We start from the raw sequence: 15,212 nt of genomic DNA, 5'->3' as shown, positions 1-15,212 counted from the left end.
AAGACTAACACTTATTAAATAAGTAATATCAAAGGATATATAAAATTTTGCAAGGAAACAAAAGGTGCTATAAGGCTTGGAGCGTGGCCCTTGGCACCCTTGATAAACATTATCCGAATCTGAACAGCACACGCGTCCAACACACCTACCCGTCTCTTCTACAACCCCGTCCACGAAAATAAGGTGCCAGGTATCGAACAAAGGACTCATTTACATATTTTCGGCTATGCAAGGATACCTTAGGCTACCAAGAATAAGGACGGGATACTTCCTAGCAGTGTATGCGCGCCTCGTACACGGGACGTCTAGTAGGCCTACAAATTATTAGACTTCGATCGATACAGGTGTGTGGAAAGCTTGGAAGCGCGCCTGTGCATTCAGAACAACAGGAATACGAACAGTGAATACTTGAAAAAATAATGAAAATTAAAGAGATTAAACAGAAGAAAAATACAGATAAACTCCTTGGACTCGTACTAGACAATAAGCTAACTTGGACCTCACTTATGAGATATTTAAAGGATTCGTGCTCGAAGAAACTAAACGTCATCAAAGGATCAGCCAAGAACAACTGGGGTCCAAGAGGTTATCTTAAAAACGTATCTTTTCTAAAGTTGACTATGGATCAATAATTGAACAACGTCTGCCAAATCAAACACATCCATATTTTCTGTCAAAACCTACGCAATCCATTCTGAAGCATGTAAAAAACAGCAACTGCCAAGATTAGCGTAATCTACAGAGGAATCTATAAACTATATAATAATTCAGGTCTTATCAAATTCACTAAAAAAGCAAGCATACTAACTATTCACATTCAACTTATCAACAAGAGCAAAAATATAATCTTGGTGCCCTCTCGTCAGTAAATAATCGGAAACGAAGAAACAGACATCAGTGCTAAAAAAAAAGAGTGGCAGATCCATAGATCGAGTCGACAAAGTTCGTACGTGCATAACCTGAAAGGGGAGAGAACCCAAGTTTGGGGAAACGTTGAAAGTCGAACTAATGGGAAGCACTTTCTTTGCTGACGTTTATTAAACGGGGTGCCTAGGTCTTGCAGAAGTTTCAGAAGGGGAAAAAAGGGTAGGGAATGACCCTTGAGCATTAGGATCGCAGAACAAGGATCGCAGGACGAACGCTCCAAGATGACAGGCACGTCTGGAAGCCTGGAAATTCGCGAGGATCAGGCCTTCATATTCCGCGAAGTCGCGACTAGCGAAACCTACTTTCGCTACTCCTACGAGCCTGATGTCCATGTCCGCTGTTTATCCCAATTCTCGCATTGGAGATTACTCGAATATCCGCGAAATCCATCGAAGGACAGGGTCGTTCATCCATTTCCTATGGGAACTGTGCTAACGTCCAGACATGGAATCTTAAACCCTAACCGTTCGTCATTTTTGTCGACATCAGACGCAACAGGCTGGAGGAACAGCTCCTGCGAAGATACGCGCCAAGAAGGACCTCCACGTGACAGTATCCACGCGCTGGTTCTGTTATCCTGACACGAGAAACTCGCCGCAACAATTTGTCGAGAAGTTTCCGAACACATGGCAAGCGTGCTCATGTTTCCTCGAAAATTGACAAATATTTATTGCGACCAATGCTCGAGGAACGTCGCAAAACTTGTGATTCGTACGAAGAAATCACCAACAGTACACTCACTGAGATACCAATGTTCTAACTATTATATTAACCCTTAAGTAGACTCTCAATCTCAACTGAATTATTTTACTCGATGTTGATTTTTACCAAATTGGTAAATGGAAATCAACTTTCCTTTAAAGCATTTAAAAAATAATTAACTAATGGGATAATTACTTTTAATTATTAGTTTAAATTTGCGGAGGGTCGCTGCGGCCCCAATAATCCATTTATGGGTTAACCTAACAGAACATTCCGAGAAACATTTTTTACCAGTATTCAAATTTTTCTCAGTCTTGAGTTATTATAATTTTTCATCAAAAAGAATATTTGTAAAAGCTTACGATCGATTTAATATTATTTTAGGTGCCAGTGTTCTGTTTATAGGGCTTCGTAACTTTGGACAAATGTTTATTTTAGTAAAAAAGATTTTTTCCTGTTTGATAAAGTATATAGTTTAACACAACATACAGAAAATAAACAGAAGTTTGGAAAATGTTATGATCGGGTACTCAAGGGCTTAAATGAAAATTTGTTCGATTATTTTTAAATAATAAATTAGGTGTAATTTCCTCGTGTAATTTCGAAAATATTTTGCTATAATATTTGACTCTACAGAAATTAATACTATTTTACGTATCAATGTATTTTTTGTCGTCGAGAACGGTTATATCGAACCTTGAAAATTATAGTTCATCTGTTTTTTTATTAAAAATCGCACAGTAACAGGCGACGAATCGAAGTGCCGTTTAGTGAATCAAGGCCAGTAAACTTTCTACGTGTCGTTTATTACTATGTATTCAAGATTACGCATTTCGATGATAAATACATACGATCCATGGATTTATCATCGTGGTACGACTGCGAGGTTTTAGACTCTCTAATCCCGAGATTCGTTCCAGGGACAAAATGGCGGGATTATACAAAACCCAGATCATTTAATCTAGGATTAAGATTATGGTCACAGACTGGAGGGCCTTCGCGAACGTATTCTCGTATTTTTCTTCTGCGAGAAGAGAAACGTTGGTGATAAAATCCATATGGGACTCCATGAGTTAATGCGCCAAGGGAGATTGTTCCGCCGGAGAAATAAGGTTTTATAAATATTTGAGTTTTATCTGCAAACGGTACCAATTAAATCGCGAACCTCTATTTCTGCATTTTTGCCATGCAGAAATTCTTAATTATTCTCTTTTAAATATAACAATAGTGTTACTACTTATATTTTCTATTTTAATTATCATAGAAAACAAGTTTAATGATCGAATTAGGTAGTACACTTATGTTTCGATTAATTTCGTCTGTAAATAACCCAAACTTTGGAGACGTCGACCAGATGTAATCGAATAGTTTTAGTTTTATCGTGATTTTATGGTTCACAAAATCAGTAAAATTGTCATTGTATTCTTGAATCAGATAATCTAGAGCAGCTCTGTATTCTTTTATGTTGTACATCCTTTGTTTCGTCTCTTCGCCTAATGTGCTTTGCTATCGCAATCGTCTTCAGCGCGTCTACAATTAAGTCGTAAAGGCGGACAACGGATCTGGCGCTAGTTGATGCCTTCTATAACGATACGCGACGACTTTACCTGCACCGTAGTCACCGGATATTCCAACACTCTCAACGTTTCCTCTTGCAAACCGGTTGGTTATTTTACGAATTTTCTTGCAAATCAACACACTTTACCCTGAATAATGATTCCATCAATTACAAGCTTTCGCTCCTAATTTATATTTGACGTAAGAAACGTCAGCAGTAACTAAGACCCTCACAGTTGACGAATAAATTAATTTACATTCTTCAATTTACGATTAATTTTATTAACTAAAAATTGAATCAATCGGTATCGTTATACTTCTCGAAGCACCAGAGAAGCGAATGATTAACTTGATCGTCAATCGTAGCAGACAATTTACGACTAATTCAATAGATCGTCGTGAACAATTACCGATTAATATAATCTTTAATCGTCGTGAACGATTGACGACTATCCATTTCAACAGTAATCGACAATCACTACTTTGATTAAATTTTGCTCGACGTTGCATCCAATGCGAATGGACAGAGCAAACGAACTATTGATAGAAAAGACTTCGGCGTTCGCTCGTCCGTAATTTCGAAATTTAATCATCGGTATCGCTCAATGTCGTTTATAAAAATATCGTGTACGAATGTGTGCATTATAGACACTTTCGAAACAATCGATTTTCGAGAGAAAAGTATTATACTTTTCCTATGAAATGAGTTTATTATTACACCACTAAATTTGCAATCAATTCCATTGAGGAATTTTTAGTAAATATGTTGAATAATATACTGGTGAATACATAGGTTGAGATATTAAATAATAAAGGTGAAAGAACATAACGAGTAAACGTAGAAAAAGACAATTTTATCAATAATCTATACCAAACTACCCCTTTAACTCTTTCGTGTTTCAGTCGTTGTTGGTTTGACTCCGAAGCTTCGTCCCAGAATTTAAATAACGATGTTCCTTTCTCAAAATCAAAAATTTATGAAAATTTGTTTAATAAAAGGATATTGCAGTGATCCTCGATTATTATCAGATCGTCGTTGATCGTGTCGCTTCTGTTGGAGCCTAAGAGCCCGCCAAAACCCCCGGAAGCGCGATTCCGGGTAGCGTGTAAACAAACAGAAACCACAAAACCAACGATCGTCGGCCGCGGCGTCGGGCGTCGGAATTGCGTCGTGACTCTTTCGCGCCGTCCAATATTTTCCCTTGAAACCGAAGCGGCCGTGTACATCCGTGCCTCCACCTCGCACACAAAGAGGATATCTTTCGAATCGTTCGTAGAATTCCCGACGTATCAGGACGGGATGTAAAGCTTCCTGGGGGATGAGCCGCTTAGCCTCTAAACCTTGTGTGCTCTGCCATAGTCCTCTCCCCTCTCAGCCGCCACCCTTGATCCACCCCCACCCGACGTTCGCTGCGCCACCCTTTTGTACGAACGGACCATCATCCGCGGCCGCGTTAGGTGTGCGTCGGTACGTGTGCACGCATACGCGATCCAGAGAGCGTATATACCACCCTACACGGGGATTATCCAGGTTCTATATTCGTGGGGATTATCTTCGGCCGTTGCATCGATGTATGCTTCGCGCAGACGGCTTTGTGTGCGTGTAGCCAAATCCTTTGGCGCCGCGGCCTGGTTCTCCAACCCCGTGTCCTGACGCGCGACCACACCACCATACTCCTCTCTCTGTGCGCGCAAGTGCGAATGCGTGTGAGCATAAGAGCACCTACAGTTGCGTTAATATTCGGACACCATACGGGGACTTTCAACTTTGTTGATTCACACCGTCTACAAAAAGTATTTCACTCAAATACACCCTAAGATGCAAACCTCGACACACGCATGGAATTTTAATATAAATAATTCACTTTGGAACGCGAAAACATAACGTACGTAGTGCTATGTAAATTTCAACCGTCTCAGAAAAAGGCAACACAATATATAGAAGCTTCTTTAAACAGATCAAACTGTACAACAAACTGTAAACTTGAGTCTGAGTCGCTAATAACCTGCACCTGATTGTTGATACGATTTTAAATACCCAACTAAAAAAAGAAATTTGCTTAAAACTTTGCATATACGTATATATGTATATAAAAAATTAGTCCTCTTCTAGATCCTCTTAATGGTATTTAATTTTACGTTACGTACAGTTACTACAAGCACAATGTTTGTATGCGTTTTATTAGTAATGTTTACCTGCTAATAAATATTTAATCCACCAGTCTTTCCAATCAAATTAGTCTACTCTACGAATACGTTCTTCAAAGAAACGCAGCCGTCACAACCAAGTTTAAAAATAGTCTACGAACGTGTGGTTCAAATCGAAATCAAAATCCATCAGAATAGTTAGAATTTTATTTCTATAGTTCGGTGTCCACGTTATTTCGTGAAAATTTTTACTTTGATCGTAAACGGTTTGAAGTGAGTAACTGCACGTTTCAGTCACTCGGTTTGACCGGGACTCTCCGTTTCGCGTTCCTCGCGAATGTACTGGTATAACTCGCTCTGCGAAAGGATACACGTCGTCCTAGATGTGTGCATTCGTGATTCGGTACGCGTGTATACGTACATAGCCGAACCTGGGATTAATCCGGGATTATTGGTCGAGTGTGCGCCGCCCGCCGCCTAAATCGGAAATCCAACGCACACAACTCAGCTAATCCTAACCCCCGAACCTCTCTACGCCGCGCCGCCCCTGCTCGCGCTACCCGTGTTCCACTCTTGGCGTATCTTGTGTGTTCGACGACATTCGGTGCAACATTCGGCCCAGGGTCTGCGCGAAAGTGCACCGGCCAGATTTCTCGTTCGTTTTGCACAGATAAAGTGTACGCGGTAGAACAAATACGGCCATCTCGTAAAAACCGGCATGATGATAAATAAAGATGGACAACACTTTTCAATGGGTAACTACCGATATTTTCTGTTGCTAAAATAATTCATCGATTTTATACTGGATAACCATTAAACGCAGATCGAGCAAATATTCAATTTCTTTGTTTAGAATATTTATTACGGAGAATTTAGTATCTTTCCCGATAGAAATACTTCGATTAGAAGGTAAACAAAAGTTCCAATTACCGATGACACCTTTTATATAGCATCGATTCATTATATCTCGATTTTTTCTTTAAAAAGAATCGTACGTATTTATCCATTTTCATCCGGGAGCCCCTTGAACAGATTGTTATATTTATTCTGCTAACTATATCGCTCCGAAGTTTTCGCCACCGTCCGATTCGTCGGGTTAACGATACGCCGTGCTAATAAAGCGCTTTATCGTTCAGATAAACCCGGCCGAAATTCGCGGGAATTTTCAGGCAATTTCGATTAAATTTGACGAATATAGGTCCCGACGAAACGTAACCGAACAGATCACAATTTCGGATAAATAATTTAATCGCGGGCACATATATTCCTTTTCACGCGAGCATTGTTTGCAAACGAGGCATCTCGAAAGATCTATTTATAGGCAGGCTAATCCTGCGAGCGCGTTTATTAACGCGTTTGTGTCTCTTTCGATTAAAAGAACAGTTTGTATTAACGGATCTTTCACATTGGGAGAATGTATGTGGGCCCTGGTAATGTATCGTTAATGCGATTAATGTATAACGTTCGTGGAAATTCTGTATTGCGATTTCCATATGGGATCCGAACCTCGAGATGTTTCGAACGATCCTTTCGAAAAGCTTGGATTCTTCGAGCGCAAATAAGCTAGCTTTAAACGAACCGTCAGGCGTTCTTAATGATACCGATGACATCACGAATCTAAGCGTGCAATGCGCATTTACCGAGTCGTAAGTGTTTTCCAAGTGGATGTTGAAGTTCCGCTATGTTCCAAGTTAAAGATAAATGATGCTGCTCGGTGTCGCGACGAGTGCTAACGATACTTCGCAGTTTATCACCGAGAACGTGCCTTTCGAGCAAGCCTATAGAATTTTTATAGCGAATCAAACACGCAGTTCTGACGTAAAATAATTTAAATTACATAAATATTGTTCGACAAACTCCTAGAATGCATGCAACAGAAAAGGAAAGATATGCAACGAGGTTAGAGAAAAATTTAGTAGGAGATCAACAAATTTAAATGACTTTTATTCTATGTTTACTTTGTATTTTTTTAAATGAATCGTCTATCGGATGAAAATTAGAAGCGTGAGAAATTTACCTGAAGGGATAGAAACTTGGAATGTTGTGCAGAGATAGTGTCGTGTGAAATTCTATTTATAATTATTCAATACATATTATCGCTTTACTATTCTTGACTGAATACGATATAATTTCCTTGTTAATCACCAAAATAAGTCGTATAATCAATAGGAATTGCTGAAACTTCTTTGGGTATGTAGCGTCAAAGTAAATGTGAAAATAAACATAGAAGACAACATAAATACTAATAATTGATATGCTCATCGGATAGGGGATGAAATGCCCTTTAAAATGAGCGTTTGTGGGAGTCGATAGCTTTATTAGTTCCGGAGATATAGCGATTTTAGTCTCAAGTTGATGCGGTGGCTAGTTCCGGAGATGTAAGGGTCCGAAGCGTTTGTTTACATTTAATTGACGCGAAGTGAATGAACTCGCGCGCGCGTCAATAGTAAACAGTGCGTAGTAAATTCTTGGAAATACTACGACTTCCTAGTCACGTGACTGTCTCGACTCACGCGCGAGAGAGAGGTCCAACACGACGCGTCAGACGGAGACAGAGACAGTCGAATTAAAAAAATTACCCCTTTACATGAATTACGATATCTCCAAAACGAAAAGTCGGATCGACAAAAACCAGAAACCATTTTAAAGAGGATGCTTTGCCGCCGCTAACAATGGCTCAATAATGGAGAAAACACTAGTATTTTCGGAACTGCACGCGTGTAAAATTTAACTATTTTTAATACGCGTTGTTAAATCATTCATAACCAGAGTTTGATACCAATTTTTGTCCAGTTTTTTACAAATAAATATAAATTGTTCAACCAGTTATTTGGCCGGTCGTGGTAGGTTTAGTGTTGAATCCGAAATATTTCAAACCCAAAGAGTAAAAATTTGAGAAGGATGGAAAGAACCGTAAAAAAAATTGAACACAATAAAATCACGATATATAATAATATTAAATAATCAGTGAATGTTCTAAATTTATGGTTACGTTAATATGGAAACAAATACACGACGTGTATGAAATATTTTATAAATTAATATAATCAGATCAATATTTCATTTTGCATAAGTGCGTGTATTCTGCATACGTTTTGCATACGTTTTTCGTATTTGCATACGTCATAAATACGTGAAATCCGCGGTCTAATAAATACATTTGAATCGAATAAGGTCATGGTTGAGCTGATTTTCACGAAGAAATCCTCGATAATCTATCGGCAATATTGCAATGACGATGTAATTTAAATTATAAAAATTTAAATTTTCACTAGTGGACGAAATGTTATTTGTTATCGTTAATAGGTTTTAGTGTAGTAGGTGACTCGATGTTGTAAAATTGTTGAATATTAGGTCGTATAAAGTTGTAATTATTCCGATACGGTGAACTTAACTGCGAAGCAACGTTAGGGGCGCTCGAACGGAGCAATTCAAATCTGCTGAACGCCAAACAAAAGCGTAAAGGATCAGAAGTTCGGTTTCCAGGGCCGCAGCAATCCGAACGGAGTTGGAGAAAGGGTTAAATGTCGTAACGAGTTCAATCGTATGCTGGCAAGACGGTGTACTGCATGTTCGCAGATCGCTTGGCATAGTCAGGGATTCGAATTTAATCCGGATTAGTTCGTAAGGGTCACAATATCCTCCCCTCTTCGTGTTCGCCCCTTACATGCACGCACACAGAGACTCTCGAATCTCGTACAGGTAAATCCGAAACACATGCACACCTACCCCATTATCCTAAGTCGCAATTGTCGTACTTTCAAGGCAACCGAGAAGATTTTCCAAATCCAACCCCCGCCTTTTCTATGCCCAAGGGTAATGGACACTTTGAACAAATTTACAAAAATGTTGTAGACCGCTTTACTGAAATATACAAGCGATCAACAGCATTCTTTAATTAACGTTCTGACTTCAAAATGTTTATAATGGGATTCTCTATAAAAAAGAAAGGGAAGTTTCTGCTTTCGAGATACGCGCTTTTATATTTCATCTTTATGGTGAAGATATATTAAAAAAGCACTCTGAAACGTCCTCGAACGTCTCCAAATAATCGTTGTGTCTTTTAGAAGCGGCTAGTTACGAAATTGTTCTGGCTGGTCGCACGCGAACAGTTTTTCTCATCGATTTTAAGGTTTCGCGGAATTTCGAGGGTCTTAAAAAATCGAAGACGACAAGGAAGAGATAAGGAGGGACAGAGAGACGGAAAAAGGAGCCGCGTGCTCAAGGTCGAGAATTAGTCCTGACGGCGGAAGATTTAAGGAGAATCCTTCGGAATCCGTAAATTTAGGAAGTGCGTGCCTTCGCCTCTTCTCACCTCTTCGCCTTCCTTTCCCCTTCGTCATTCGAAATTCGAGAGGCAAATATGTACTTTTGCTCCCTGCATGTCGACGTTAGTCGCTTTCTTCCAGAGTCACAGCTATCGAAACTCCAATAAGATAACGAACAGTTGTCGAATCCGTATTAAAATTAACCTTACAGCGTTGTTGTACCTTTATAATAAAATTATGGTGAAAATCAAGTCAATTTTCCTTTTTTAATTTGACACTGTTATCTTCTTCCAGATAATTTTAGAAACAAACTCGTTTCCATGAAACGGTTGAATATTTACAAAGGGCATTCGATGCTCGACTATTCAAATTCTATTTGTTCGAGAGACCGGGGAACCTTTCAACTACTCAGCGTAGTTTCTCAAGTTAGAATCTCTTGAAAAGAATTTTTTACTTGGGTGAAACTGTGGGAAAAATCTGTCGTTACGTTCCATTTACTCTTCACGGTATTACGACGCAAGTAAGACGAATTTTTTATGAGAGATTGAGATTTTTATGGGACGAGGAAACGTAGTGTTCGATAGCAGCCAGAAAAGTAAAAAATGGGGGGTAAATTTTGATCGAACAAGATCGATACGTCTCGAAGTCGCACGCGTGTACTCCGGTTTTCATTCGCCCTGGCAAACGGACGCGTGCAAATTGTTTCCACCGCATTATCGAGGATCAAGGAAATTCCGCCGATAGTCTATCTCGTTTACGAGCTTTAACGACCCCTCCGTGCGACCTCCGGCGTCTACGCACGCGGACTCTTGGCCGTCCTCAACGGAAACTCACGTTACGTACACGGAATCCAAGTCTATGTTCGTGTGTTCCGTGCATTAACGGTTCCACTCTTCTTTAAACACTGTCGCCAGATTATTTTTAATGTTTTCGAAAGACGCGTACAAATAACAGGAAGAGATCCTTAACAATGATAAAATGTTTAAATACTCACACGTAATTAAAAGAAATAATTCTTCGGGATACAAATAAATATTACGTAGAAGGGAATGTTTGGAATTGCTTTCGTTTCCTTGAAATTAATTTCCAAAGAGGACTTTATTCACGATTCACGAAAAACGTGCAGTTGTCAGAGCGTTCAGAGTTTATACTCAACGTTACAAAACTCATAAATATTTACTCGATGACCAATTAAAAGAAAACCCCCATTCCGTGAACCGTAATGTTAAATTGAAGTAAATTGAAAGCGTCGACGCAGGATTGTCATCGAAATTAGGTACCGTTACCTTAATCGGCTGGAATCGCTATTGCAAGATGCATCAGCGTGACACATCGGTAGGTCATCTAGACTGCATTTGCCAACGTTGATAATCCCGAGTCGGGTTCATGACGCAAACACGTTAAGGTTGTTTTCGCACGGCCCGACATCGTAAGGGTGACTTAATTCGCTCGGCGCCGAAGATTTACGGCTGGGGGCACAAACACGTGAGCGATTCTACGAGATTCGGGATAATGGGGCGTGTACTGTTCTCGTGGAAAATGCAGCTGAAACGAAAAACGAGCGGAAGAAAGAAAAAAGGGGTCCGTTGGAACGCGGGACGAGATCCCGGCGAAACGATTTGTTTAAACGAAGGGCGCTAATGCGCGTATCTTTGGAGACACGGGCACTTGTTGCGTGCTGGAATAATAGCTCGCCTGATGTTCGTAATAATTAAGAAGTTCTTATTCTTTGATTTAAGAAACGGGCAGAGTTCAGACCTGGACGAAATTTATTTCGATATATAAATATACAAATAATGTATCTCGATTGGTCTTAGGTTCTTCGTTCGTTCGTTCGAATCTAACCAACCATTTGATATTCGTTTGACACTCTGTAGAGAAAAACAATGAGAAAATATAGGAATCTGTTTGATCCAACAGTAGCAGCCGTATCGGTTAGATCCTTTTTCCAGTTTTGCATCGACTGTTATTCGAAGAGCATGGCGGAACGATTCCCTCGTGTTTCATTCGTTCCGGCAATTTAATATTCATCGAGTAACAGAACATGAAAAATAAAAGTTGAAACTCACCCGTGCTGGAGGCGGACTTGCTGAGATCGAATCCTTCCTGCTTGGGGCTGGTGTTCGCTTCTTGTTTCGGGTGCTGATTGTGCGCGGAAAATGGCGTGTGGGGCGCGCTCAGAGGCGTCTGGGATTGATGAGGATGCACCGACGGATGCTGAAGAGTATTCTGCGGCTGGGACTGTTGGGATTGATGCGACTGGGGGCTCCTCGGTAACGAGGACACGCTGCTAGGCCTCGAAGGTGGAGAGGCCTTGTGCGTCAATGCCAAAGCTTGGCTCTGTAACAGTTTCAACATTTTATTTAATAACCTCATACGAGCAATTTTTTCCAATTGGACGCGACGTTCGTCTTTTCACTGGTTGCAAAATATCGCGTACAATGGTAGACGAAACGATAAAGCACCTCAGGATTACCAACGAATAAAATAAGTCGTCCGGTCCGTTTGTTATTTATACAAAAAAAGTAGAATTTAGCATGGACAAAATGTCGAGGCACTTGGAATGCAAGCTAACGAAAGTATTGGAATTAAATAAAATTGCATGGTTTTTATAAGTTTTCTCAAAATTAATCTCTTCCGTAAGTTGTTTCCCTTTGACGTTTTAAAAAAATTTTGAATAATAATTGAAGGTGAAATTTCATCTATTTAATAATTTTGTATTTTGGCTCGCGTGATTACCTCACCGGCGACCGGGATATTAATCTAACTTAACCTAGCCTAATCTAACATAATCGTTGGATTAAGTTAGGTCAGGTTAGATTAATATCCCAACCGTCGTGAGATAGACGGTATCCAAGACGAAATTCAAAATCATTAACTGTGTGTTAACTCATCTCAAATGTTCAAAATATGATATGTAGTATAGAAAATAGTTTTGAATATGTCAGAAACTAAAGCCAACCGACAAACGTAGTACTTCAATGTTTATATACTACTCTTCACTTCTTCAAGAAAATTGTTCTTCTTTTTTCCCGAACAATATGGATAGAAATTCGTGCTACAACCTAGCAATACAAAGTGTTATTTTGGATACCAGCAACGAAAAACAAGAAAACATCGTATGAATTATAATAGAATCGCATACGCCCCACTACCAAAGTATGTCAAGGATATTTGGTGCAGATTAAGGACAACCCTGGATTTGTATTATTCCTGCGGAAATTACCGCGCGCGCGGTTTTTCGCGTCTTACGAACGAGCAGTAAAATAAGAATAAAAATCCCCATTGTGTTTATTATTCTGGAAAGAGTACCGTGAAGGATTTTTAAGAAAGCACCCGTTTCTACGCAAACGTATTCAACGTCAGTATTTCTAATTCAACTAGCCAGCATATCTAAACTAATTGAAATTACAGTTACATTAACCGCAAAGATATCATACGGACTTGGATATGGTGAATAGCGAAGTGTGCATCGCCTGAAATCTAAAGAGCTGAAATCGTGAAAGGGAGGAAAGAAACAGTGTAAGAGTGAAAGTAGGTGAGAAGATTTAAGAGAAACGAAGGCAAGAATATTTAATCACAAGAAAGAATAGAAATAGAGGAAATAGTGATAGGATCTAAGTCAGATTAAATTACCAAAGCCAAACAGCCAGTGAAACAGGCAGTACAAAGATCTCATACCTTTCGAAGCAAATAATACACGTTAAAGATACGTCTTTGTCGAATAATAAATAATTTAAGAGTTTTATAGCATCGATGCTTACTAATATTTACATCGATATAATCGTATGTTGTGATCTTATCTCGAAATCGAATTCTCTTCTCGAAGATGTCCAATCGTTTAAGCCTCGAAAACCTTAATTCGGCCCTGACCGTTGCCAATCATCCTCCGCGCGGAATAGGAAATCGAGTAAATAAAGTAGAATCTCCCAGTCGATTGTCCGCGTTTAAGAATAGACGTAAAGAGAACAACGTAATGATTTCATCGTTAATACCGATGAGCGTATACTGTCTGAACATAGTCGAATCTGCGACGATTCGGTCGTATCGAACGAGCCGGATGATCTAAGCGTTGTCGCCGATGAAATCTGAACACGTGCTCAATTCCGACAGCGGCCTGCTAAGACATAAGCGCGGACTTAGATTTATGTATGAGTGAACTGAACTTAACACTAACGGCTAAGCCGTTCACGGTGTTAACGAGGGTCAAGTGGGCCCAGAATGCGACAATCCTACACTACACGACCAAAGTGCGAAATGCACCGCGCCGGTTTTCGTCGTCTGGAAACTGGATCGTCGATGACGCTTCCGTGGAACTGGCCAACAGTCTTTTCCTAGATACACCGAGCATTATTGTTCTCTTTTAACGCACGTCTGTCTATCTTGTCCCAAATATATTCGGGTCACAAAATTACATGAAAATAAGACACGATACAAATTAATTTCACGACTGTTTCCGTTGAAACATTGCATCGAACATGATTTAGTAAGGTATTTAATCTACTAGTGGGGAAATAAGGTTTCTTCGTATGGTTCCATCGAGGAGCCATGAAATTCATGATTTGATCCCAAGTTTATTTTGAGTAATTAATTTTAGTTCATATATACTTCTCCAAATACTGTTATTGATAAATACGCAAGGAAAAAACAAGCTGTGTACCCATTTAAATCGATCCTGTCGAGTATCCTCGAAAATATCGATGATATTAAAGAATATTATCGTTTCAACTAAAAATGTTTATTCAGTATAAAGAGGTATAGAGATTTTAATAGGTACATTAAAGATTTTCGTATTATTTCAAGTATAAATTAATCGATGATATCTATTAATTGATTAAGCAACGCGGATCATGAAGTACTTATAAATATAGATCATGAAATTTTGCTACTTCATTACGGATAGTATTTTGCTTTTTACTAGATTAATAGATCCAGCTTTAGATAAGATTATGTGAAATCATGAAAATCTACGATCTGATAAAAACTTAAGTCAACACTTTTTAATCGTATAATTTTTAAAGAGTTTGCGTGTTCCCAAACGAATTATTCGGATTGAATTCGTTGAATTTATACATATACAGCGATTCTTTGTAGAGTCAACCAATACGTACGGTCATTTTGAAATTGATCATAATTTTAACGCGTTAGCATATGATTGTGTTTTATAATTTTACGAAAATATTTATTTCGAAGAGAACACGCGACGTGGCAGTTAAACAGGATTGGGTAGCCAAAAGTGTTAGACAAGGCAATTATCGAATTTTTGTAGAGTTCATCGTTCACGAACGTCACATTGTACGATAACGTTATTAATAGATTAACATTATTCGCGTTAAAACGTCGTCGGATTATCCGAATATCTGGTCCACGGATTAATTCGGATAATCAAGATTTCAGCGTATTTAGCGATTCATTTCTATAAATAACACTACGCGTTTCCATTTTGATGCCAATATTATGCGCAAACGCGCACATTATCAGTTTCGTACCAAATGCATTCCGATGAAAGTTAGTCTCGATCGGGAATGATTAATTCACGTGGCTAGCTCGTCCGCTAGAAAGGCATTTATTATTCGAATATTTTTTCCAAGTACAATCTTCAAACAAAAC

The 15,212-nt window shown here is 39.1% G+C and overlaps 1 protein-coding gene across 1 annotated transcript in view; it reads right to left on the bottom strand.

Annotated features, from left to right (window-relative positions):
• Positions 1-15,212, bottom strand: part of Dve (SATB1_N and homeodomain domain-containing protein dve) — a 52,409-nt gene that overhangs the window by 26,178 nt on the left and 11,019 nt on the right. Inside the window, exon 2 of the mRNA XM_076775363.1 lies at positions 11,672-11,942. Within this exon, the coding sequence (XP_076631478.1) occupies positions 11,672-11,942 (271 nt within the window). The remainder of the gene's footprint in view (positions 1-11,671; positions 11,943-15,212) is intronic.

The sequence above is a fragment of the Colletes latitarsis genome, chromosome 2 (assembly GCF_051014445.1).
Source record: "Colletes latitarsis isolate SP2378_abdomen chromosome 2, iyColLati1, whole genome shotgun sequence".
NCBI lineage: Eukaryota > Metazoa > Arthropoda > Insecta > Hymenoptera > Colletidae > Colletes > Colletes latitarsis.
Note: the sequence above shows the minus strand (reverse complement) of the source record. Positions and strands in the feature narration are given on the sequence as shown.